The 27,356-nt window shown below is 47.6% G+C and overlaps 1 protein-coding gene across 1 annotated transcript; it reads left to right on the top strand.

The window, feature by feature from the left end:
• Positions 1-26,077, top strand: LOC311100545 (uncharacterized protein). Its single transcript, XM_084141454.1, has 5 exons — positions 1-170; positions 11,456-12,172; positions 12,550-12,637; positions 20,363-20,589; positions 20,783-26,077. The coding sequence occupies exons 2-5, from the start codon at positions 11,551-11,553 to the stop codon at positions 25,054-25,056; spliced, it is 5,211 nt and encodes a 1,736-aa protein (XP_083997580.1). The 5' UTR covers positions 1-170; positions 11,456-11,550; the 3' UTR covers positions 25,057-26,077.
• The last annotated feature ends 1,279 nt before the right edge of the window (positions 26,078-27,356 follow it).

The following is a 27,356-nucleotide window of genomic DNA, read 5'->3' on the forward strand; positions in this document are numbered from 1 at the left end:
ACGGCGGTCGACATAGAAGTTTCTTGGTCATTTGGCCTCTTTCTCATCTTGTTCGGTTTCATTTTCCAATTTATTACACTTTGTATTCGAGGATTCTGAAAGGAGTCGGAGGATATTGTCAAACACTGGGCGTAGCTGGAGATCAAGCTTTAGCTAGCTACACTGCATTGGTAAGTATAGAGCAGGGGTGTCAAACTCATTCCATGGAGGGCCTTGTATCTGCAGATTTTTGGTTTGGTCTAGAGACTAGTTGAGCGTTAGCATGCTAGCTAGCTGTGTAACTAATTTGAAGCTTTCATTTGATATTTTCTGTGATTTAAGTAAGTTAAGATGTGATGCTTTAACAAATGCTTTTCGTTTTTATATTTACAGTTTGGTAGTTAGTCTGGGTAGAATGGGTGAATAATCATAGATAGTGGGTGAATGTCTTTGTCGACATTGCAAGTGCAATTCATGAATTCCTATTGGAAACGCAGGTTAGCGTTTTTCGTCATGAATCTTGTCCTGGAGGCAGGTCTGCAGAGAGTGGTCATTAGCTGGCACAAGCAGTCATAAAATCTGATTTTACACCTAACATTAACCACACTACTAACCCTAATGCCCAACCTTAAATTAAGACCAAAAATAAAGTTTTTGTGAATGTTTAAAATATAGCCAATTTTGACTTTGCAGCTGGCTCATCTAGCGGGAAATGGCTCAGTTATGCGTCCAGGGCAAGATTCAGACAAACGTCAACCTGCATTGGAAACGGCGACATACAAATAAGCTTTGTTGAAATGGTTACTAACTAAATGCGCTACTTGCTAAGTTAACTAATTTTTTATTTTACGAAAATGGGATGGCTAGATTCTGAATTCGATTACAATGGAGGGGAGGGGGTGATGGGCGGTGGCAGCCCTGTGTGGTGGCTGAAATTGATCACCAGCTATTTAGCTAACCGACGAATGAACTGTCTAAAATAACAGCCTTCCTTTTGTGAAGGGATTGGTGTGTAATCATTTGGATTATTTGCTTTTTCTAAATCAATTCGACGTATTCACTAAATTATATAAACTTTTCTTCTCTCAGGCTCTTCATCCTCCATGGCTGACGCCTATTGTTCTGTACGGCCAAGTGGTCTCTAGTGAGAACGGCTTCGTTCTCTGCCCCAGGCGAAATGTTGGATAATTTAGGCTAATAATTCTGTTGATGCCCATTCTTTTTGCATTAGTATGCGAACATATAGCAAAGGCTACTTTTGTAGGATGGCTTAAGTGCTATATTTTATTAGGTTGAGAGGTCTTTTGAAGGCTCACACAAGTTTTAGGATTATTAGAACCTGAGTCATGACAAGTGTTGTACTCTCAATGCAACAACACAGTTTGTTCAAACTGTATAATGTAGGCTAACATTGTGGCTTCAATCCATGAACTTGGAGCTATTTTTTGCTTGTGTTAATATTATGCAACCAGACCACACTCCTCTCTCCAAAAGAACAATGGTGAAAAATGTTAGTCTTCAAAACCCTCAACCTGCACATACCATATACATTTACAACTAATAATTTATAGATGGCCCACAGGTCTAACCTCTGCCCCTGATGTTCAGCTGACAATGAGCGATATAGGGTGGTATCCGAGTGGGGTAGTGGGCATGAGTAGGTCAATATTCTACAATGATCTGCCATGAAGTATTGATGCCACTCGGGAATAAATTGCATCCCAGGGTGATTAATGTGAGCACTTTTCGGGCATTGCCTTGTCTGGCTTAGAGAGGCTCCAACATGCTAGTCAACCTTCTGGTCCATTAATGAGCGAATGGCTGACTCACAAAGCCAGTGATGAGGCAGAGCAATAGACATGCTCAGACATGGGACTAATGCATTCACGTGATATTAAATGTAGATCCTGTTTTACCCAAGTGCTTCTGACTTGTTATGTTTTATAAAAGTGTATCTATCATGTGTCTATGAATCTAATGACGTTATGACAGATTTCGTGTTAAATATACAGTGGCTTGTTTTAGCAAAATAGTTCTTTTTTTAAACTTTCAACCAACGTGCAAGCATTGTGACATTTGGTACCTAATTCCCCCTGCCCACCTCACTTTTTCAATAGGCTGAAAATTGATTCCTCCTCCACTCGTGTCTCTGCAGGCATTTTGGTTATTACATTGTCTGTCACACCTATTTACATCTCTCCATTAATGCCATGCACATGTTTTAGTAAGCCTGCCGAAACAATCAGGGCCAAAGGAGGGCGTAGATGTCTACCATCAGAAGAGATGCAATTCCATGTGGAATTCATGCTGTATCATTCTACTGTGATTTTATGACACCGACAGCTCTTTGCTCTGCCCTTCCTCTGACCTATGCCGTGAGCTGTCGGGGAGATGCCTACAGTAATTTGTGCCTCAGGCGTAGTGGGCTAAATAGGTTCATTCAGTGACGTCCCCAAACTGTGAATATTCTAATTGGTGTGTCCTCTGCCTGCCCTGGGCTGGTCCCCTACTCACCAGATCCCTCCCAGGCTGAACCAAGGGCCAGGGTTCCGGTCTGGAAGCACGCTTTCGACTGTACCTATAGATTTGCTTCGGTACTGCAGTTTAACTGACGTCTGGCCCAGAAAGACAATTCCCATAGACGGCCCCATATAGAAGTCAGATTAGAAAATTCCTAATAAGAGACTTTAGTCATCATCACAGTTGTCAGTCCTGACAGTTGCTGCACAGTTTTGAGGGTATATATGCCAGTAGCTGCAGTAATTTTCTGTAAGGCTCTGAATTCTTCCAGTGGGAGGCTGGATAATGGACATGGTTCAGAGCCCTGTTGCTATGCCCCCCTCACCACTTTCAGAATTTTGCCTGGATTGCTGTGGTCGCTGCAAGGCTGCGATATGGCATAATGTCTGCTCAACATGGAAATGTTCTTAAATACTGTCAGAAACGAAAGGCTTGCTGGTTTCTAGTGTTTGCGCTTTGAGCGTCATTCTGCCTCCTGTAGCTGAAAGTATTCAGACCCCTTGACTTTTTCCGCTTTTTGTTACGTTACAGCCTTATTCTAAAATTGATTAAACCCCCCCCCCCCCCCCCCCCCCCCCCCCCTTCAATCTACACACAATACACCATAATGACAAAGCAAAAGATTTTTAGAAATGTTTGCTAATTTATTAAAAATAAAAACTTTACATAAGTATTCAGACGCTTTACTCAGTAGTTTGTTGAAGCACCTTTGGGAGCGATTACAGCCTCAAGTCTTTGGGTATGACGCTACAAGCTTGGCACACCTGTATTTGGGGAGTTTCTCCCATTCTTCTCTGCAGATCCTCGCAAGCTCTTTCAGGTTGGATGGGGAGCGTCGCTGCACAGATATGTTTAGGTCTCTCCAGAGATGTTCGATCGAGTTCAAGGCTGTGTGCTTAGGGTCGTTGTCCTGTTGGAAGGTGAACCCTTGCCCCAGTCTGAGGTCCTGAGCGCTCTGTACTTTGCTCTATACTTTGCTCCGTTAATCTTTCCCTCGATCCTGACTAGTTTCCCAGTCCCTGCCGCTGAAAAACATCCCCACAGCATGCTGCTGCCACCACCATGCTTCACCGTAATGATGGTGCCAGGTTTCTTCAAGACGTGACACTTGGCATTCAGGCCAAAGAGTTCAATATTCGTTTCATCAGGCCAGAGAATGTTGTTTCTCATGGTCAGTCCTTTAGGTGCCTTTTGGCAAACTCCAAGCGGGCTGTCATGTGCCTTTTACTGAGGAGTGGCTTCCGTCTGGCCACTCGACCATAAAGGCCTGATTGGTGGAGTGCTGCAGACATGGTTGTTCTTCTGGAAGGTTCTCCCATCTCCACAGAGGAACTCTGGAGCTCTGTCAGAGTGACCATCGGGATCTTGGTCACCTCCCTGACTAAGGCCCTTCTCCCCCGATTGCTCAGTTTGGCTGGGCGGCCAGCTCTAAGAAGAGTCTTGGTGGTTCCAAACTTCTTCCATTTAAGAATAATGGAGGCCACTGTGTTCTTGGGGACCTTCAATGCTGCAGACATTTTTTGGTACCCTTCCGCAGCTCTGTGCCTCGACACAATCCTGTCTCTGAGCTCTACAACAATTCCTCCGACCTCTGCTTGGTTTTTGCTTTGACATGCACTGTCAACTGTGGGACCTTTATATAGACAGGTGTGTGCCTTTCCAAATCATGTCCAATCAATTTAATTTACCACAGGTGGACTCCAATCAAGTTGTAGAAACATCTCAAGGATGATCAATGGAAACAGGATGCACCTGAGCTCAATTTCGAGTCTCATAGCAAAGGGGCTGAATACTTATCTATATAAGGTATTTCAGGTTTTTATTTGTAATACATTTGCAAAAATTTCTAACCCTGTTTTCGCTTTGTCATTATAGGGTATTGTGTGTAGATTTGGGAGGGGGATTTAATCAATTTTAGAATAAGGCTGTAACGTAACAAAATGTGGAAGAAGTCAAGGTGCCTTAATACTTTCCGAACGCACTGTAAGTATTGGTTGCCATGGCTTCCACCTGTTTACTGTCAGTTGTTGGGTTGCATTTGTTCTGGCCGATGCAGTCAGCATTATGTCAGTGCTGTGGCAGCCTGTCTACACCACCGGCCAGTCTGGGATGACATGGATGCTTAAAGTTCTTGATGACAGAATGATGGCTACATTTATGACAGTTGACGGGGGGGATTTGTCAGACGTTTTGATGTCATTTGAAATGCTATTGTCCTGTTATTTCTATTTAAGAAGCCTTTTGACCCAACCAAGCCCCAAATACCATGTCAATTTCTGGGTACGGTTTTATGTGGTGTTAGCCCAGCTGTTATTTTGCTGAAAAGCCCTGGTGGTGTGGACAACCTGTGAGGGATCAGATTCCATCTGGAACGTGCCTGCTCTGCTTCAAACAGGAGGACGTAATCCTCTTATGGCCAGAGTCATTTCCAGTAGTGAGTGGCTGCTAGAGAGCTGGAGCCTCAAGGGTATGTTCTGCTGTCCTGTCCAGATGCCTGCCTTGTTCCTCTCCGTCCTATCTGGTGTCATCGATCCAACCCACCAGCTGGCCCTATCTGGCCTAATGTCATTTACCCCCTGAGTGGAGTCTGGCAGTGGGCACACTGCCCATTATGGAGAAGGACCTGCTCTTCAAGTTACAAATTACCCTCTCTTTCAGTCCCTCCACACCAGCTTCACTGGTGGGTAACCCCAAGGCAAGGGACTCCATCAGTGGAACAGGTTCCTGCGTGCCTCGCTAATGCACTCACGCTTCTCCCCATCGGAGTAGCCCACATCCCCACCTTCTCCCTCACGATCAATATCGGCATGGTCAAGATCACACCCACCCCGCTGTTCCTCTCAGCGGTCTACTGTAGCTAGACGTGCACTGTTGGGACCTTGTTTGTTGTCGGCTCTGTCTCCATTGTTGTGATGGACCCAGGTCTTTTTGTTTGGTTTCTGGGACACACTGGGCCTCTGTCCTGGGCTCTCTCTGTCTCTGTGGGTTGTCTCTGGGCTGGCGCTGGAGGACAGTCGGCCTGATCGTACAGGATTAGCATATCTCTTTGTCCAGGGTTAACAAGCTCTGTCATGTGTTAATCTCCCTGTCCCCAGGGGGCCGAGACTCCTGAGGCTGGGAGATGGGTGACGCTCGCTGGTAAAGGGGGGGTGTGTGTTTGGGAACAGCATATTCACCGGATGGGTCCGGGAGCGAAGGCATGTGATGAAGATGGGTGTCGCCAGCCTTTTTAGATAATACCCTTCGCTCACTTGAAGTCTCTACCCGTCGTGCCATGGCGGTACAGACTAAACCTGCATTTGGCTCCTACTAAACCTCTTCAGAGCACAAGGATTACAGTCAGTCACATCACATGGTTCTGTGATCCAGGTGTCTGTCACACAAGATGTTGCCTCGACTGACACAGGCAGCAGCCCAGTAAACAAGAGAAGTGTATTCCTGAACTGAGTTTACTTGGGCCATTGTCTGTTACCAAGACCATTGAGTTGTCAATGGAAATCATAAGGTTGAAACCATTGTGCATTGTAGGCTATAGCCCAGGAGATGGCAGCTGATTTGGATCGTTTCTGCTCTGTCTGGGGAGTTAATGTGTCCATGGCCTCATTTGTCAGGCATGTCCTGACGTCACCGTCCGAGAAGGGCCTCACAATCCCTTCTCGTCTCCCTCCTACACCGTGTCCAGGGAAGGAATTCCGTGGAGAGGAGTCAACTTTGTTTGTAGAGTTTTGTTTGTGTGTAGGGTAGGGGCGTCTTTCTGACCTTTGGCCGGGCCTGTTTGGGAATGTGCGAGCAGTGATTAGTATCAGGGTGACGAAGGCAGCACACTGACTCAGCTGGGACGGTGTCATGTGTCTTTTGTACCCCCCCTGGCTCCCCTTTCTTAGCTGGGCAGCGCACAGCAACAATCAGTCCCTCAGTCTCTTGGGTTATTTTTAGATAGCCGCCCGAAGGCTACAGAAGTGTATAATGGTTTCTATTAAAGCAGAGAGAGGGACGGTACCATGCAGGGAAAGTGTCCTGCTAATTGAGTGTAGAAATGGACTGGTGTGTACGGTAGTTGCTGAAAGAGACTGATGATCTTAGGTATGGTGTTATGTAATGCTTTTATGATGATGCTCATGACGTCTCTTGAAGCCTCGGGTAGCATGTCTTTTTGGATGTGATCTAATGTAAGTTCCTGAATGACATTTAATCAAACTTGCAGATTTGTTATTTTCCACAATGTATTAATTGTATTTTGCAATGAATTCTGATATTAGTAATGAACAGCAGCTGTTCAGGGTTTAGTGCCAAGGTTTCCCTCAGAGATGATACATGATAGAGCGTATCAATGGGGGGGCATTTTGCTTTTGGAGGCGGTGCTGTAAGTTTCTGTTTTAGGCCCTCTCCGTACCACACTCTAGCACTCATCTGTTTCCTTTCTCTTCTTTTGTATGAGAACCATCTGCCCCAACCCCAAATTCAATAATGTTGCCATGGGTCTAACCTTCTTTGTGTAGTCTCGTCTTAGAACAAGATGTAAGACTGGTAGTACCTACCACCCATGTGCATTCTGGTTTCAGCTGTTAGTCTCTTTCAATTCCCCAGACTTGCCTTCGGACTCAATGCTGCATCATTCAACAAAATGTTTCATGTGGTCTGATCCTCAACGCACCATGTCTGTTGTGTATGCCTGTCCTCCCTCAGAGGAATAGTGGAACGCTTGGCCTGAGCAGGCAGATTGGGGATGCTGCAGGGTTTCAGTTTTTGAGTGGGGCTCCTTACCGCTGCCCCCACGGAACTATGCCAGCACGTGGTGCCTCGAACATTAATGTTCACTGTAACATATTGGAATGTTCATTCAAATCGTTTAACTGAAATTAACATGTTCGCTTCGAACAGAAGCCTTGTGGAACTCACATCAGCAGTGTTTAATAGGAGCAGTGGTTTCTAGATGAAGACGCCACACAGTCTCAACATTAAACGGAGAGATGGTCTGTCAACACAGGCACCAGGGCGTATTAACACTGGCCGAGGAGGAAAGACACCGGATCCCAGTGTTTGCCGCATGTGGCGATGAATGTGTGTTGATGATAGATTCAGAGGCCGTTAAACTGGCCTCTTCAAACCAGACAACCAACCGTTAACTCTTGAATCCTCTCTCTGGTGCCAGGGTTATCAATTCTATCATTAGGCATTAAGAGAAGGTTACAGGAGCGTTAGGAAAAGCACACTAAACTGATCTCCTGCTTGCTTGCCCCAGCTTCCTTCCGCTACAATCCTCCCATTGACGGCTATTTCCAGCTGACCCTGGGGGACATGCAGGCACAGAGAATGTATGTACACACAGCAGTGTAGTAGGAAAGCAGTGGCGGTTGCCATTGCTAGCTATTCATAAGTGCCTTTGACCGCTGTGATTTTCAGTAGCCAGTCTCTTGTTCCTGGCAAAGGGAGGCTCTGATTTAGACATGCACACACAGGCCACCAGCAGGGCTGACATTAAGTTAGCATTTAGCCCCACTCCTGCTGGGGACATTAATTGGGAATTGAACATGTATAATTTACCCCAATAGGTTTTTGTCGATCATTTAATCAAACAAATTGACCAAATGCCCCAAAAGAGAACCATACACATGCATAGGCTTATATAGGCGTACATACTGAAACTGTATGCACAGTTTTAAAAGGTCAAAGTGAAGATTACCGTTAGAATATTTTCATGACCTGATTATCGAAGGAGGACTCTTACGCTTGTGTGTCTAGACAATCAGAAAGGCTGGGATCTCCCAGTGCTGTTGGAGGCCTGCCCGATATCTGCAGTATAGGCATATAAGTGTCTACAGTGTCTCAGACACACTGAGGCAGGTTAGTTTACATTGAATATGGGTCTTAGAGGACGATCACACTTTGCCCAGCTGGTGTTCTATTGTCAGCTGCTGAAGTGCATTAAGCATCTTGTCTATGATTGATTAACAATAATGAGATAAAGGTGTGTGCCTTCATCCTATTGTTTGCTTTCTCCTTGACGTGACGGTGAACCCCTGCCCTTGGTGGTGTGTGTATGTATAGTATTTCATGACCTCAGTGTGTGTTCTCTTTGTTCCCTGTAGCTGTGTTGCTCATCGGTGAGGCTTGTAGAGAATGTTATGTGGGATGCAGTTTGATAAGATGGGGTGGCTGTTTGGGAAGATATCGAAACCATCACTGTCCAAGGGACATTTTAAAACCTATAACTTATTTATCTTTCTAAACCTAAACTAAGGAGTAAAAACTGTAAAACTCTACATGACAGTAACAACAAATACGTCTGAACTCCTCTTCCTCTCTTTATTGCTTCCCTAAATAACGAAGAGTCCTCCAGACTACATGGACAGGAAGTTGTTCCTCTCTTGGGGGGTGGCGAGCGTCCTTGGGGTCATGTTGTGATGCAGCTGGTTGACCCTCCAGGGCAGGCCAGACTCACTGCCTTGTCATCTTCTATCTGGGGTATAACTCACATCTTCTAGCCGTTTAGCAACCGACAGCTTCTGATATAGCACTGCAATGAACAAAGTATATCTGACACACTACCATCTGTGGAGAACCAGCTTGAGATGTTTTACGAACAGGGAATCCTAAAGCCATCTGTCTCTAATCAAGCATATGACTGCAAAGACAATCCACAAATATTTCACCAAAGACAACTACAACATTGCAGGGTTGTCCAAAGTCAGTCAAAATATTGCCAATGCCAATACGTATCATTGGGTGTGGTTGTATGTTCCCACTACACAGGGTGATGTAGACGGGCCGAGGGCCGTAGACTAGAGCAGTGGAATCTCCCAGCTGGAGGAAAAAGAGCAGAGCAGTGTTCCTCTGGCTGAGGGCTGGAGATTTATCACCACAACAGAGCAGAGCATGCCTGGGAAAAGCACAGTCAAGCCGTCTGGCTGTTCAGCAACCGCAGGAGTAGAACAGGACAGAACACAGGAAGGGGAGGTAGAGGGAGGAAGGCACCGATTGGACTTTACTTTACTTTTTCTAGTTGAGTTGTCGGGGCTATCGATGTGTGAGAGTCCCTGGTGTCAATCTGGAGTTTGATTTTGTGGTTGGTTTTCTTTTTGAAGGGTTGGTCAGGGCATGGGTCTGATGTTAGTGTAGAGCTCTGTTATAGGCAGAGCAGCCTGGTGTGAGGTCTCGGTATTCTTGAACAGAGCGTCTCTGTTGGACTGAGCTTGAAATGTAAATGTGTGAAACACGGTTGCTGTTGCTTTCACTTGCATCCAACACACATGCATCCACCTCATACCAAATGTGACTGGTGTGTCACTTAATGAAGCTGATTGCCCTGTGCGCTGTGGCAGGGCTCTCTCCTCCTCCTATCACTGCCACTGTGTTGTCTGAGGAGGTCTGTCACAGTGTGTGCTGCTTGCGGTATGGATTTTCTCCCTAGGGCTTTTCCCTCTCTCTCCCTCTCTCTCTTCCCCTCTGGCCTTGCTCAGCTGCTCAGGCCATCTGTGTGAACGCAAACAGAGAACAGAGGGGGAGAAAGAGTGTGCGAGGGTGGGGGAAGTTGAGGAAAAGGTTTGGATAAAATGGGAGGTTTGGCAGGGGAATGAAGGAAGGCACAGTAACGTATTTAGTTTTAGAGGATGAGTAAGGGAAGAGAGCAGAGAGAAAGGGGGTCTGTGTGGGGAGTAGTTCCAGGAAGCTGACCGCATAAAGACTGACTCTCTCCTCTATAAAGAAGGGGAGAAGCAGCATGTGGGGGAGAGAGAGGGGCTGAGCGGAAGTGGAGAGGCCTTCTGGAGTCCGAGCAGCGTACTGTCGTTCCAAGCTTTGCAGACTGTATCCCCACTCCGGTTCCCATGCTCCTCAAGCCAAGCCACTTCCTCTACCTCTGAGCTGGCCTCAGTGTTACTTCACCATGGAGCCAAGTCTCCTGTCCTGTCGGACAACTAGGACTCTCTACATTTCACTGTTATTAGGCCTCTGCTCCACACTGCAGGCCTTACATCTCCACCCTCCCTGACAGCAAAGCATCTGTGTTTATGGTACTTCTCCAGCGTGACTGCCTACTAGTCAGTGCTTATGGCATTGTTTACATGCTGTTTACATGCTTGACATGCATGTCTTTTCCCCTCAGTGTGACCATTACATCTCCATCGTAAGTGGAAGTTTGGTTCACCACATCTGAGTGGTGTGTGGTTACATAGCTTTGCGATCTTGTCTGATGACCTAGAGCATGTTGTAGGGAGCGCGTTCTGACTCTGTTTGTTATGAGTGTAAGGGATTTTTGCGATTCCACTCGCTTGAGAGTTCAGTTGAAGGAAGGCTCGTCTTCCACACTAGTGGGTCTGATGCCTCTTCTGTATGTAATAATAATAATATGCCATTTAGCAGACGCTTTTATACAAAGCGACTTACAGTCATGCATGCATACATTTTTGTGTATGGGTGGTCCCGGGGCTCGAACCCACTACCTTGGCGTTTCAAGCGCCGTGCTCTACCAGTTGAGCTACAGAGGACCACATGTAGACCTAGCACATGTAGACCTAGCATATAAAGCACTCAAGTGTGTTCTCTGGCTTGTTAATGTTTTAAAAAATGATTTGCTAGCTCTCTCTGTTTGCCTCGAGTTTGTACTTAGATTAGAATTTGTCTACATCGTTTTTGATGTTTGCTTCCCCAAGAATATATTGTGTCACGTATCGTGTGTGAGTCCCCTCCAGGGTTGTTTAGCAATGATGCTCTCTACAGAAGGGCACATCCTGTTCTGTCTGCTCCTAATCTGTTAGGATCATTGACCTTAAACACATTTGCTCTACTTTCAAAACAATATTTCTGCATACACAGTATGTAGTGTTTGTCTGTATATCTGTGTCTGTAGGGAAGTCTTTATCTGATCCCTCTGTGCCCTGTCTGCTGATATGAAGGCTGTGTCATTCATGTCCAGTCTTGTCACAGCCTGACGATACTCTCCTCTTCTCTTTGCCAGATCAGACTCCACCATCGCCTGAGTGCAGTCACCATCTTCAGTCTCAAGCTCTCCAGCCCTCCTCTGCAGAGACGGACAGCCAGGACTGAGGGGAGATGAAACCGGATGGGGTTGCCACGGCAGCGATGGAGCCAATGGAAGCACTGGACGCTGATCCGGTAAACGAGCCAGTTGTGATGGGGGAGGAGCCTAACCAGGCGGCGCTGGCACCTCAGATGGAGGGAGTTGGCCAGCAGGGAGAGATGGGGCAGGGCGAGCCTCATCCAGAGCCAGCCCAGGAGGCCCCCACCAAGACGGGGAACAGCAAGTCTGCAGCAGACCCCAAAGCCAAGACCAAGGCCCCTGCTGCTAAGACGAAGCCTGGGACCACCGCCACAATTAAGTCCACGACAGGACCAGGGTCTCGACCCAACACTGCCCAGAGCCGCCTGTCCAATGGGGTTTCCAAGCCCCATGCCAACGGAGTGGCCAAGAAGACCACCACTGGAGCCCCAGAGAAGACCACGCCCAAGAGGCCCGTAGGCACAGCCGGCGCCCCCACCACTAAGACCACCACCAAAGTGGGTGAGAAGAAGCCTGCGGGCTCCACCCGCCCCACCTCGGCTCCTGCTGCCACCAACGGGGTGAAGGCCACCACAGGAACAGCAGCAAAGAAGACACCTGCGGCGCCAACTAATGGTGTCAAAACCACCACCACCGCTGCTAAGAAGCCCACAGGTAGGCTAACATTTAGGAGCAGTAGTTTTGAGTCACTGAAAGTTACGTGAAGCCTTGCATTTGTCAGCGGTTGCAAATTGTCTTCTGTACACAGCAAATGTAAATTTTCCCTGAGGCAAAGTATGACATTGTACTGTTTTATATTGTGACGGTTGGCATACAGCACATCCAGATGGATTCAGTTCAAGATGTATGAAATGCTGGAATGACTGCAACAAATATAGAAATCCATTGGCCTGGTTCCTTGGGAAATGGGAAATAAATGTTATGATATAAATCATAGGCTGCGTCTTTGAAATGAAATTATCTCACCCATGTCGTATATCTGGCTCTTTGTCCTTCCCTCTCCTTCACCTTCCCATATCTCATCTCCCCAGCTCCCCGGCCTGTCTCTGCAGATACCACCAAGCCCAGCACTGCCGCCGCTCCCAAGCCTGATAGGCCTCCTGTTTCCAAGACAACCAGGTAGGCCAACCATTGGTGTAGAGCTCGGAGCCCCACCCCTGGGGAGAGGCTGTGGGAGTGTGTAGATAACATAGTAGCCAGTGGTACATAATTGGTCCTCACTTCAGACATCCTCCAGGCAAAAGCTGATTGTCTGTCTGTACCTAGCTGGGCAGCCTTTTGTTTGATGCCGATTTCAATTCACTACGCAGTACAGGTGCAACTACAACAGCAGTAATTAATTGTTCAATCAATTCAGCGTAACGCTCCAGTTGAGACTGAGAAGCCAGTTGCTTCATTTGGGGAATGTTACAGGCTGAAAGGGACTGGTTAAAACACTCTGGAGAAACGGGCACAATGTCCCTACACAGAGAGGGGCTTTAAGAAGTCCTCAGAAGTAGGCCAGCAGTCACTCTGAGCCAGGCCTTGCAGCGCTGTTTTGGGTTTGCAAATCGCATCCAGAGATTACTCTGCACCCCTCAGAATAAATAACAACCAACTCGAGGAGACAGACGAGGCTGTTTTGGACATCTGTTTGGCAGTGCGTACAATCAGGTCAGATTACGCCCAGACAGTACCTGAGTCACGCTGTGTGACCCCAGGGTGGAACTCCAGAGAGTCACGGGCTGCTGCGAGGTGGCTCAACGAGCCCTTTGTCTGTGAAGAGGGGAGGATGATCAGGGATGTCCTAAGGTGTTTGGCTGTCCTTTGAATAGGCCCTCACTCTAACCTCTTTCCCCTTCAATGTATTAGTTTGTGTACCAAGGGAACTGTGGTCTCTTTCTTACTTTCATAGTTCCTTACTTACATAGCTCCCCCCTCCAACAATCTAACAGGATCTAGCGAGTACATACTAGTCAACAGATAGCGATTTAGCATTTTTTTGTGAGTGCGACGATCTGTGGTAAAGTTAAACTATGAGGTAAGTGAGAACTTTAATCCATGCATTACGGAACAAAACAGTTCATTTTGCATTGTGCAACATATGGCTAAGGGAGATACCGTGGAGGCTGATGGGCGCAGAGAGCGTTGTGTACCCAGCCACTCACCCTGCATGGGGGGGGGGGGGGGGGGTGTAATAGACTGTGACAGGGCCATAAATCTCCGCTTTAATAGATTTAGCCTTTTCCCTTCCTGCACCCTCTTTTAATGCATGCCTGTATCAGATGAGTGTCTGAGTGCAGAGTGGATACGTTCTGGCATATCAGACCTAGCCTGTCTCCCCTGGTCACTGAGACCCCTGACTCACACACACAATACACATTTTGTCCCTCAATTTATTCAACTTCACTCTCAGGAGATTTTTTGTTATCAGACAGAAAATATGGGAAAGCAAATATAGTTGTTTTACGATCCTACAGCTACAAATGGCCTAAATCTAATTTGACTGAATCATATCATTATGGCTGTGACGATTATGGAATAACCAGTAGGCTAATTGTCATGCAAATGGACACGGTTATCATAATTGTGATTTTTCTTTTTTTTTAAACAAATGTTTTGAGCTTGTAATGCATCTTTGAAAATATCCTACGAGATGCGTAATGAATACAACAAAGCTTTGGTGACTCCCGTCTCACAAATAAATGGTTTTGACCAGAGCCATATATTTGGAGAGTTTGGACATTGAAGTTTATGCATATTATGATGCATTTACATGACACTGCATTCCATGGCAGCCATAATAGCTCCACATGGGTAATATTGACCAATAGCAGTTCACTGAATTTTCTGAATTTTAAACAATGCTATGTACAAGATTCCAAATTCTCGTCATAAATGGAATGCTCAAAGGCTTTAACATTCTAAAAGTTGGCCCAACTATAAATATATCGCTCTGGTTTTGACCGCTTGGAACTTTTGGAAATGATGTTTCTCTCCAACTGAGCTGTTTTGCTCGTAACATGATTCAGCTACCAACTTTACCCAATTCATGTAAAAATGAAAAACTGCTATTGGGTAAACTAGTGTCCAAAACATTAGGAGCACCTGTCCAGGTGAAAGCTATGATCCCTTATTGATATAACCTGTTAAATCTACTTCAATCTGTGTAGATGAAGGAGAGGAGACAGGTTAAAGAAGGATTTTGAGACCGTTGAGACATGGATTGTGAATGTGTGCCATTCAGAGGGTGAATGGGCAAGACTATAGGCCAGCATCCCTGTGGAATGCTTTCGACACCTTGTAGTCCATGCCCCGACTAATTGAGGCTGTTCTGAGGGCAAAAGGGGGTGCAACTCAATATTAGGAAGGTGTTCCTGATGTTTTGTACACTCCGTGTATACTTGGAATATAAAGTTGAATCTCCCTTCACCTAAAATGAAGGTATTAAGACGATTATAAAAAAAATTTGTTCCCGGATATTGCTCATAATTGTCGGTTACACAATTATACAATAATTATACCAGCCCTACGCGTCACGGCTATTTTGTTTTGGTTCTGTTGACATTTATCAAGTCCGAAACTGTTACTTTTTTATTTTATTTTCTCTCTATTTTGGTGTCACTGCTCTGACCCCATCCAAACACTAGATCCACTCTGCTGGTGACACATCTCAGATTTATTCTGATGTTCAATCTCAGACTTTCAGTCGGTGGCAGCTGAAAATGTGGATTTTATTTTCAGTGTGTGAAATGAAGTCTGGAGCAGCACATGATTTCTCTATTCTTCCACTCCCTTTACAAAAGCACTCAATGTAATACCTGTCACTACATCCTGGTTGGTTGCTGGGTGTAGTAGATGTGTGAACGCTATTTGGCCGTGATGTGTGTGATGAGGTGTGCACACATTTGCTCAAGCGAACACTGTGTTGTCCATGTAGGGCTGTGTGTGTACACGCTGTGTGCCTGCCCGCTGTTTGATACTGATTGCCTGTATGACGTTAGCTACACAGCTTGTGACAGGAAACCTTTGGGTCTACTTTAGTGTATGCTGAGAAATAAGTCATTATGTGGTGTTGGACACAGTGTGTGTGGTGTGGGGGAAGGTATGTGTGTGTCAGTTTGTGTAGGCGTGTCGGCTTTTGAGTCATAGTTGAGATGATATCATGCAGCGCATATCATTGATCATTGGTTATGTTTTTTTTTGCATGCATATGCTAGTGTTGTGTATATGCTGTGCAGGCCTGTATTGCTGGGAGGCTGTATATGTTAATCAGCATGCTGTATGTGTGCATGTAGTCAGAACAACAAAATGGCGCCGACGATAGTTGCCCTGTTAGTTGCCCTATTTTAGTGTTATTTTTCATTTATTTCCTCAGAATGTTTCTGGTATTATTTATTACTTCTATTTTTGACTTGACTCTTTTGTTGTTATTGATTTTAAAAAAAACTTTTTTTTTTTTTTATTCTGCCTAAAATGACATACCCAAATCTAACTGCCTGTAGCTCAGGACCTGAAGCAAGGAAATGCATATTCTTGATATCATTTGAAAGGAAACACTTTGAAGTTTGTGGAAATTTGAAATTAATGTAGGAGAATATATAACACATTAGATCTGGTAAAAGATAATACAAACAAAAAACATGCTTTTTCTATTTTTTGTTGTTGCATCGTCTTTGAAATGCAAGCGAAAGGCCAGACGGTGATGTAGGATTCTAGATGTAATTTAATGTTGTCCACCTGATAGCAGCAGTGTGTGCAAAGTTTCACACTGATCCAGTGAAGAATTACATCACTACACAATATTTTGAATCAAGTCTGCCAGGAGTTTTCCCAAATGTGCCGAATTGGTTTTCAAGTACATAACTATAGGGAACATACAAAAATGCTATGGTAATACAAAATTTAAGTTTGCACACTCCCAGGAATGTCATAAATGATGACACCAAACACTGCATTCCACAGTAAGAACATCATACCAAAGGTCAAGCGTGGTGGTGTGATGGTTTGGGGATGCTTTGCTGCCTCAGAACCTGGACGACTTGCCTTAATAGAAGGAACCATGAATTCTGCTCTGTATCAGAGAATTCTACAGGAGAATGTCAGACCAACCGTCTGTGAGCTGAAGCTGAAGCTGAAGCGCAGCTGGGTCATGCAGCAAGACAATGATCCAAAACACACAATCAAGTCTACATGAAAATTGCTAAAAAGCAACAAATTGGAAGTTTTGGAATGGCCTAGTCAAAGTCCGGACCTAATCCCAATTGAGATGTTGTGGCAGGACTTGAAACGAGCAGTTCATGCTTGAAAACCCACACGTCACTGAGTTAAAGCAGTTCTGCATGGAAGTGGGCCAAAATTCCTCCACAGCGACGTGAGAGACTGATCAACAACTACAGGAAGCATTTGGTTGGAGTCATTGCAGCTAAAGGTGGCACAACCAGTTATTGAGTGTAAGGGGGCAATTACTTTTTCACACAGGGGAATTGGATGTTGCATAACTTTGTTTATGAAATTAATGAAATAAATATGTAATTGTTGTGTTATTTGTTCACTTATGTTCCCTTTATCTAATATTAGGTTTTGGTTGAAGATCTGATATCATTCAGTATCACAAATATGCAAAAGTAGAGAAATTTGAAAGGGGGCAAATACATTTTCTTAGCACTGTAGCTGTACCAGTCACGTACGGGGTGATACGGCTGTACCAGTCACGTACGGGGTGATACGGCTGTACCAGTCACGTACGGGGTGATACGGCTGTACCAGTCACGTACGGGGTGATACGGCTGTACCAGTCACGTACGGGGTGATACGGCTGTACCAGTCACGTACGGGGTGATACGGCTGTACCAGTCACGTACGGGGTGATACGGCTGTACCAGTCACGTACGGGGTGATACGGCTGTACCAGTCACGTACAATATAAAGCAGCCCAGTTGTGCATGCTGTAAATCTCCTCCCCTGCTGGGCTGTGGGTATGACAGGCAGGCCAAGCAGACCACTCTGTGACGCAGTCTCCCATAGCCATGGTTTTATGGGACGTGCAACCACAGACCTAATCACTTAAAGGATCTGGTGGCGGGGGGGGGGGGGTGAGCTCATGCTCATGCTCTAGAAGTGTGATGGATGTTGCAGAGGGCTCTCTGGGAAAGCAGTGGTTTTATAGGCCTCTTCCTCACCACACTCATACAGCCCTATTGTGTTCTACAGGGATGTGCATCGTCACCCACCCACCAGGCTCTACCTGCTCTTTATTCTCTCACTGGTTTCCTCTTTGTACCTTTACTGGTAGGGGATGGAAACCATTTTACTGTTACTCGACACCTCAGCTCCATCTTCAGTAGGTTGACTGTCCTTTTGATATCTTGTTATTTATTTTTAAACGTTATTTTCCTAAAGCAGAACCAACCAAGAAGCCAGCTATAGCTGGTTTATCAGGTTAAGGCGGCACCCTGTGTAATGTCTATCCTTTTGCTCAAAGCCCCTCTTGAGTGCTGATGCGGCAGTATAAGGATCTCCCTAGCTCCAAGGCAACTAACTACCTGGTGAATTTCTCTGGGAAATTTCTAGGACTGATACCTTTTGTTCCTGGGTTAGAGTGAGATTACTGTAGTGTTCCCATATCTGCAGCCCTGTGTGGATGTCCTGGAGGTAGAATCCCCTCCTTTAACCAGGGTGAAGAGTCCCTCCCAGCCTTTCTGCTGAATTAAAACTGTATCTAATGTGCCAGTTGTCTCCCTGGGAGGAGGTCCATGGCCATGGTAGCTGGCTCTTTGCTGTTAGCTGGCTCTGCTGCAGGGGAGGGGAGGCGCTAGCTTTGCTTACGCATCTCATTGACTTAATCGTAGCCCCACTTTGATTTGCCACAGGAAGGCACACCAGGCGACCTGATTTTTATGTTGATCACTACAACGTTCCACATCGTTCCAGAATGCGTAATTCAACTAAAATGTTTTTTTTATTAGTTTTTTACCTCAGGTGACTTTGGTGAACTTTAAGTGTCACTGCGCTCGGTTTTTAAGCTTCAGTGCTTTTCTAGGCTTTTACTCTACATTTGCTTTAACCTCAATTTGTGATGATTCTCCTAATGGCAAATTTGAGAAAAACAGTACACAGCATTTTCCCTTAATTGTGTGCAAGTGCAAGCAATTGAACTCTGATTAAGAGTCTAAAATTATCAACACTACCTCAGTCATTTGGGTGACAGTGATCTTAATTAGAGAATTGAAAAAAAGCTTAAAACAATTCAAGCATCATTGCACTGTAATGCCTCAATGGAGCATTTTATATAATATATATAATAATAATAATATAATATTTCATTGTGCCTAACTGCCGAGAAGCATGTATTAATTTTGTAACACATCCTGCCTGTCTTTTTTTTAAATTGTTCGACCGTGCCCCATTATTCTATAACTGCCACACTGGCTCCTACAACAGTGAGAGGACCTCTTTGAGAAGCGACATTGATATAAGGTTAATGGTGTGTAATCGGATGAGCACTTCAGCGATTTTTCTTTCTCTCTCACTCCCTCTCTCCTACTGCCTTTGACGATGGCCTGTTAATCGTCCTTGCTTCCCTACCTAAATTGAGTCATCTTGTCATTTTGGATTAGCCATATTCCTTTCATCACACAGATGAAGATAAATATTCTGTCATAATCTCTCCTCCATTCTCTCTACCAGCTGCGCTCGACCCTCTATTCACTTCGTCCTGTAATTCTTTTCTAATCTTTAATTCAATCTTTAATAATTTTCTGTCAGCACACACTTTTACAAATCTCCTAAACTTAAAATTTTGCCACTTTTACTTTTCTTTTTAGTATGTCCTCATTTACATCTAGACCTGTCGGATTGGTACCGGAGGAAACCACAGTGAATGTCACATTCTGCTAGCTCGTAGTTAATTAGTTGAGTGGTCAGCTAATTAAAAAGCTCTTCTTCTGTACTAGGTTATATCACGCATACTAATAGAGAAAATGTCCAGTTTTTGTGATCTAACGGAGGATAGAAACAAAGGCCTTTTGTACCATGACCTAGGCTGTTAATGCTTTATAAGGAGCCTTATTCTAGTCTAGACGTCACCACACCAAACAATATCATGAACATGCACTTGTCTGCCAAGAGCTTGTAATCACTCTTATCATTACAGTAATAACAGGCTGTCTTTGTTTTGGTACATCAGCTGTTTCTCTATCTATGACAACTCATACTGTACAAGGAAGGAAGCTGTGCGGTCACATTCTGACAGTCAATTTAGGACATTCTCAATGTTACTGCACAGCCTCCTCAAGTTGTAATCCATTGCTAGTGTCCAGTGGGCATTATGTTTAGGCTAGATGTTACCAGACAGGCAGTGTGTTTTTTCCATTAGGCCTGCACTTGGCAGGGTGTGCGTGGCACTCTGGGCTTCCTTGCAGGGTAGAAACTGGCAGCGTTTGCACTTGTACAATGAATATGCTTTTAACTCCATCCATAGTTCCAACAGGGATTTAAACAAGTTATTTCTGTGCTTCGTCTGAATTAAAGATGAACATGACCCCAGTGATCTTCCCTCTCCCCGCCAATGATGTTAACTCTGTTCTTTATTTAGAGGCGGTGGTGCAGTGCAGCGTGGGCTAAGGAGATCTCACGACTGTGTCACTGGATGTCGGGGGGGGGGGGGTCTGTTTAAACATTGGTGTTTGTCACTTTATTTGTATTTATATATTTAGCAGTCACGTCTCCATTTCGATATTTTATAATCTCTCCAGAAAATACTGCTCCACGGTGTCTGGTAGATGACCACAAAACTAATGTCCCCCCTGGTTTGAAAGCCGTGCTCAGTGATTCTGACCCCACCCGTCTCCTGTTCTCCCTCAGGCCTGCCACTGGTGCTCCAGGATCTCGCCCTGCCTCTGCTGCAGCCAGGCCAGCCACAGCCAGCACAGCCAAGAGCTCCACATCCACAGCCAAGCCTGGCGCCACCACGGCTAAAACCACCTCCACCACCCCCAGACCAGCCTCTGCCAAAGCCGGCTCCACAACACCCACTGCTGGACGGACCCCAACATCACAGCCCTCAAAAACCACAACTCCCATCAAGAAAGGTAGGAGGGGACATCAGTTTTGGTTCTAATTAGTGATGATGGTGAATAATTTTTTTTAACAGAAAAACTTTTTATTACTAGCATTACACCATTATTAAATATTAGATAATTTGTTCATCATAATAGATTTTCCGTCCAACGCTTGTCCTTTTCATCTTCACAAACAGCTGCTTGTGTTATGCTCTTCCTCTAGATGTTACCAAATCAGCTGCTGCAGCCACCAAGAAGCCTGCAGCAGCTCCTCTCACTCGCGCCTCACCAGCCAAGACCACCAAACCTGAGACTCCCAAATCAGCCTCTGCATCCAAGCCAGACTCCACCTCCAAGAAGCCGGCTGCCAGCAGCAAGACCGCAGACACCAAGAAGACACCAAGCAAGCCCACGCCTTCAAAGGATGTCAGTGCTGGCCCCAAGACCCCTGGCACCAAGCCAGCAGGGAAGGCTTCCACCCCTAAGAAGACTGTGGGCAGCAACACCCCCATGGCAGTGAAGCGTGGCCCCAAGCCCACAACGGCGGCAGAGCCCGCGGCTGAAGTGGGTGAGACGCAGGACGCCGCTGTTGCTGCCGCCTTAGCTGCAGCTGCCTCGGCTGCTGTGGTTTCCATGTCAACCTTGGAAGAAGCAGTGGTGGCTGCGGTCCCAGAGGAGAAGGAGACTGTGCCCCCTCAGGCCAGCCAGCCAGAGGAAGCCCCAGAGGAGAAGGAGACTGTGCCCCCTCAGGCCAGCCAGCCAGAGGAAGCCCCAGAGGCCTTTATCCCTCAGCTGTCAGCTCAGCTGGACCTGGTCCACCTGGAAGAGCCAGCAGACACAGTGTCTCCCCTGGGCACCACAGTCATGTCCCCTCCATGCTCCCCCACCGGGCCCATGTCCCCAGTCAGGGAGCCCCAGAATGCCTCTGCTCTGCTGGACATGCACGTCCAACCAGAACCCTGGTCCCAGAGCCAGTCTGACATGGCGCCACAGAGCCCAATCCAGGAGGAGGTGAGGTTCCAGCCAGACCCCTGGGCCCAGAACCAGTCTGCCATGGCTCCACAGAGCCTGGTCCAGGAGGAGGTGAGGTTCCAGCCAGACCACTGTGCCCAGAGCCAGTCTGCTATGGCGCCACAGAGCCCGGTCCAGGAGGAGGTGAGGTTCCAGCCAGACCACTGTGCCCAGAACCAGTCTGCCATGGCTCCACAGAGCCTGGTCCAGGAGGAGGTGAGGTTCCAGCCAGACCACTGTGCCCAGAGCCAGTCTGCTATGGCGCCACAGAGCCCGGTCCAGGAGGAGGTGAGGTTCCAGCCAGATGAGCAGCAGGAGGACCTCCTCATGCCCTCTTCTATAGCACCTCCTGCATTCAGCATGATGTCTCAGCCCATGGATGACTTCACCTCAGAGTTCCGGGTCTCTCCCTCTCAGGACCAGGAGGAGGCAGTGGAGAAGGCGGATGAGGAGATCAACGAAGATGATGACGATGAGGAGGGGGAAGAGGATAGGAAGGTGGGCAAGCCGACGTCACTGTTTGACATGAGTAGCTCTCAGCCCTCTGAGGATGCCAAGCCTGCAGGCTTTGGTGGTGCCACTGGTTGGCATGGGGATGATCTCTTGTCAGGGATGGACTCTGAGGGTGTGAGCTGCCGCCTCCAGGGGTCGTCAGAGATGAGCAACACCCAGCATACGGCCCTGCTGGAGGGAACCCAGAGCTCCGACGCCCAGGTAGACTCCAGCCTCAAGGGCTCCGAAGGAGAAGGGGCCTTCATGGGCTCCCCCAATGTGGAGACCCTGGCCAACGAAGAGGAGGAAGATGAGGAGGAAGAGGATAGGAAGGTGGGCAAGCCCATGTCACTGTTTGACATGAGGAGCTCTCAGCCCTCTGAGGAGGCCAAGCCTGCAGGCTTTGGTGGTGCCACCGGTTGGCATGGGGAAGACCTCTTGTCAGGGATGGACTCTGAAGATGTGAGCAGCCGCCTGCAGGGGTCGTCAGAGATGAGCAACACCCAGCACACGGCCCTGCTGGAGGGAACCCAGAGCTCCGACGCCCAGGTAGACTCCAGCCTCAAGGGCTCCGAAGGAGAAGGGGCCTTCATGGGCTCCCCCAATGTGGAGACCCTGGCCAACGAAGAGGAGGAAGATGAGGAGGAAGAGGATAGGAAGGTGGGCAAGCCCACGTCACTGTTTGACATGAGGAGCTCTCAGCCCTCTGAGGAGGCCAAGCCTGCAGGCTTTGGTGGTGCCACCGGTTGGCATGGGGAAGACCTCTTGTCAGGGATGGACTCTGAAGATGTGAGCAGCCGCCTGCAGGGGTCGTCAGAGATGAGCAACACCCAGCACACGGCCCTGCTGGAGGGAACCCAGAGCTCCGACGCCCAGGTAGACTCCAGCCTCAAGGGCTCCGAAGGAGAAGGGGCCTTCATGGGCTCCCCCAATGTGGAGACCCTGGCCAACGAAGAGGAGGAAGATGAAGATGAGGAGGAAGAGGATAGGAAGGTGGGCAAGCCCACGTCACTGTTTGACATGAGGAGCTCTCAGCCCTCTGAGGAGGCCAAGCCTGCAGGCTTTGGTGGTGCCACCGGTTGGCATGGGGAAGACCTCTTGTCAGGGATGGACTCTGAAGATGTGAGCAGCCGCCTGCAGGGGTCGGCAGAGATGAGCAACACCCAGCACACGGCCCTGCTGGAGGGAACCCAGAGCTCCGACGCCCAGGTAGACTCCAGCCTCAAGGGCTCCGAAGGAGAAGGGGCCTTCATGGGCTCCCCCAATGTGGAGACCCTGGCCAACGAAGAGGAGGAAGATGAAGATGAGGAGGAAGAGGATAGGAAGGTGGGCAAGCCCACGTCACTGTTTGACATGAGGAGCTCTCAGCCCTCTGAGGAGGCCAAGCCTGCAGGCTTTGGTGGTGCCACCGGTTGGCATGGGGAAGACCTCTTGTCAGGGATGGACTCTGAAGATGTGAGCAGCCGCCTGCAGGGGTCGGCAGAGATGAGCAACACCCAGCACACGGCCCTGCTGGAGGGAACCCAGAGCTCCGACGCCCAGGTAGACTCCAGCCTCAAGGGCTCCGAAGGAGAAGGGGCCTTCATGGGCTCCCCCAACGTGGAGACCCTGGCCAACGATGATGATGATGAGGAGCGAGTTGATGTTGATGATATGGACGTGAGCTCAGAGCGGGCAGAGGACCACCGGAAGGTGTGTCAGCAGGAGGATGAGGAGGATGATGAAGATGTGGAGATGCCGAGCGAAGGGGTGACGGAGAGTGGCCTGGAGAGCTGTGGGAACGCAGACGAGGACGACTACACAGAGGAGGACCGCTTGGATAACCTCAACCGCTCGCCCATCCCACCTTCCTCAGCCTGGAGTCAGACCAACCCCTTCACTGACCCCTGGGCCCAACCCACCCTCTCCTCCCCGCACACCACCTCCAGCCCCCTGTCTGACCACAGGGCTGCTGACCCTGAGACGCCCATCCAGTTCTCTGCCCAGGCCTGGTTGGGTCTCAGCGCCCCCTCCCTGATGCCCCAGTCAGAGCAGCCCTCAGAGCCCCAGTCTGCCCCGGAGGAGATGGAGAGCTCCGCCCCAGTGGAGGCCTCTGCCCCCCCAGGGCCCCCTGCTGTGGGCATGTCTCAGTCCAGCACCCTGAGCGGCACGGCCCTGGCCGTCCACAGCAGCAGTGAAACCAGCACGCCCGAGGAGCTCCGCGACTACGACAGCAGCTCCGGGGTGGAGTCACGCTCTGACAAGCAGCAGACCCCCGTGCCCTCCAATGTGCAGCCCGACCTGGAGCAGGACTTGGGCATCCATCTGGAGCGAGGTGACGAGGAGGAGGAGGCTGAGACGCTCCCTGCTGATGAGGTCCTGGGAGCAGGCCCTCCTACTGCCCCCGCCTCTGCCCCCTCCTCCCCCTCCACCTCGGGAGACGAGGCCAGCGACACGGAGGGCGACCCAGACGTCCCCGTCGCCATGGATGACAGCACTGAGTTCGACAGCCCACCGCCCGCCCGTATCCTGCCTGCCCTGGAAGAGGACGAAGAGGTGGTGGAGGGGCCGGCCGGAGAAGGAGAGGAGGACGGGGGTGGCGGCACGCCCCAGTCTGCCAACTCGGTGGCGTCTTACGGCTTTGACTGCACCATGTCCAACTCCAATGCCCACTCCACGGCCGAGAGCTGCGGCAAGAGCCCAGGCATCTTTTCCCTGGAGAACGAGGACCAGCTACCCGAGGAGGCCAAAGATCCCTCCCTCATCAAGGAGCTGACCCTGCCAGCAGCGGCCGCCCAGTCAGAGGACCTGCTGGGAGGCCCCGTAGACCTGCTGCCCCTGGGCCAGCCTGGGGACCAGCACCACTACATGCTGGGGGGGAAGATGGAGGCTGACGACCTGGAGGACGCCCCCCGCCTGGGGACCCAGCATGCCGGGGAGGCCAGCGAGGGCCAGCCACCCTACTACTCTGCCATATGCGATAAGACTGATAACTTTCTGGCAGGTAACGTATAAGTCCCTCCCCCTGGAATGCACCTTCTCCCTCGCACCCCTCCCCCTTACTTGTTGTTGTTAGTTTTTCTCTCCAGTTGGGTTAGATGGTTTAGAAAAACAAGCAAAAATGGTAGGAGAAGAAAAAAAAGCAAGGGGAACGAAAAAGACTGTAGATCAGTGAAGCCTCCCTCTTTCATACTACTATTATGGTTATGAATGTATGGCACTCCTTTATGTACAATAGCTACTAGCTACCATTTTCTATTAGAATGTTCTTTTTAAGTAACACTGCATACTCCATAACCCCTGAGGGGGCATTGACTGACTGGTCTGTTGTGACAAAGCTCTTAAAAGAAGAGAGACAAAACGAGAATGGACTCTACCTACATGTGTATTTATCCTACTGTTTTTACCAAACAAATGTCAATTATTTTTTTTGTACTTGTTTTGTTTGTTTGTTTTGTTGGAACCCGGTCCTCCCTACCCTATGTACACACACTCCATTTTGTCCTGTACCATAGAGATAGTCCTACTCTCTCTTTTTAAAGTTTGTCTTCCTGTTTCAAGACTTTACCATTCTGGTATCGAATAAAGGCTAGATATTTAACATGGCTTTCCTCCCCTTACAGTTTTGTTGAGGTCGGTATGGGAGTGTTAGATTGAAGTTTGTCTAGTTTTAATTTGCGCTACAGGAAGTTTGCCTCTCCCTGCATAGATTATCATGGCAAGTAACGTTGTCATGGACAGTGTGTTTTGAGGCATCTGGTTTTAAGTGGTCATGCTTCATGCCTCTCTTAGTTGATCATTTGTGCTTCAGAACCAACTAACAACTATTTGTGGAAAAAACCCTGCATTTAGAATGACGCTCACTGAAAACGATATTCCCACTGAAACGCTTTTAGTGGTATTGGAAATTTCAATTTGCATGTACTAACATTTTAAATTGTATCTGATTAAACCATTATACACTAGGGATGTTCATAAATGAGTGGGTCACACGAAGTAGGTTTTTCAAAATTCCATTAAACACCATTGCAAGGCACATTGTTCCTGTTTCTTGTTATTTCCCATTAGTGTAGCATGTCTCAATTGTTGTCTAGGTCAGTTTTATGTATTTAAATGACATTCCTATGATATCACTGTCCCCACCATGAAAATAACTTCCCATCAGGAAGTTACGTTTTATCTGTGGAATGGTGTTGATGCGCAATGGAATTTTGGTTAGGAGGCAATCCACCTGGTGTCCCATACCCTGTTTTCCAGCATGTATATGTTTCTCTCTGACTTCCATGGATTCAACACAGACCAACACCACATTTGTAAACATTCTTGGTAGGTGGTACTCCGCAAACAGACACCAGGGAAGACTCCTGCTCCTGGGTCCCTGTACTGTATGTCCTGAAGCTTTTACACCCACAGCTCCTCTTCCTCTGCGATGTGAAGCCTGCTCCAACCTGCCTGTATCTTCCCGAATGCTCCACTCACACCCACCCAACACACTCACACAAACCTACTGGCATAACCCCACACCCACCTACCTGAATGCATCCTAAGAAGAAGCTGAAGCGGATGAGCGATCTCTGAATCCCTGTCCTGCCTTCTCCTGCTCAACCTTGACAAGGAAAACCCTTGGATCCCTGTGTTTGTTGGTACAGAAATCACAGCATCCCTTATTCCTCCTCTCCTACCTTCTGCACCATTATGGTGTTCCTAAAAAATGGTGGGATTGAATACTTTTCAAAACAGTCTGGCGTATGTGGTGGCCCTAAACATATGAAGAAGCTATATGGTTGGGTCGATACAAGTTTTCAGAGTAGCTTATGATTTGGTTCTTAAGTAAAATGGTTAATCCCTTGTACCCCATTTTCTTTGTCTAGCCCCCGGCTTGTCAGGTCTTGCATGTTAATTCTCATGTTATCAAAATATAGCAATTATGTGGTGATATTTCCCTGGGACATTATCAGATGTGTCAATTCACATTTGTATTAATGGTGGTTAAATGCCAGACCATGGAGGCAGGGGAGATGAATTGCTCCTAGTCATGCGATCTATATCCCTTATTAGGGCTACATCTAATTGTGCTGACATTCAGGCCAGCATCTTACATCTTGTGGGCAAAGACTTGAGCCAAAATGATTACTAACAATGTTGCACACCACTTTATTTCAGTGTATGAGTGGGTTGCAAGTGGATCTGAGTTACCTAAACTCTGATGCAATTACGCAAGATTTTAGTTCTGGGTTTCCGAGATTAGAATTACCAGACGAATTTAGGCAAGAGATTACATTTAAGATGTGATTGGCCACTGCTGTTACATCTGT

The sequence above is a fragment of the Coregonus lavaretus genome (assembly GCF_964263955.1).
Source record: "Coregonus lavaretus genome assembly, chromosome: 2".
Classification (NCBI taxonomy): domain Eukaryota; kingdom Metazoa; phylum Chordata; class Actinopteri; order Salmoniformes; family Salmonidae; genus Coregonus; species Coregonus lavaretus.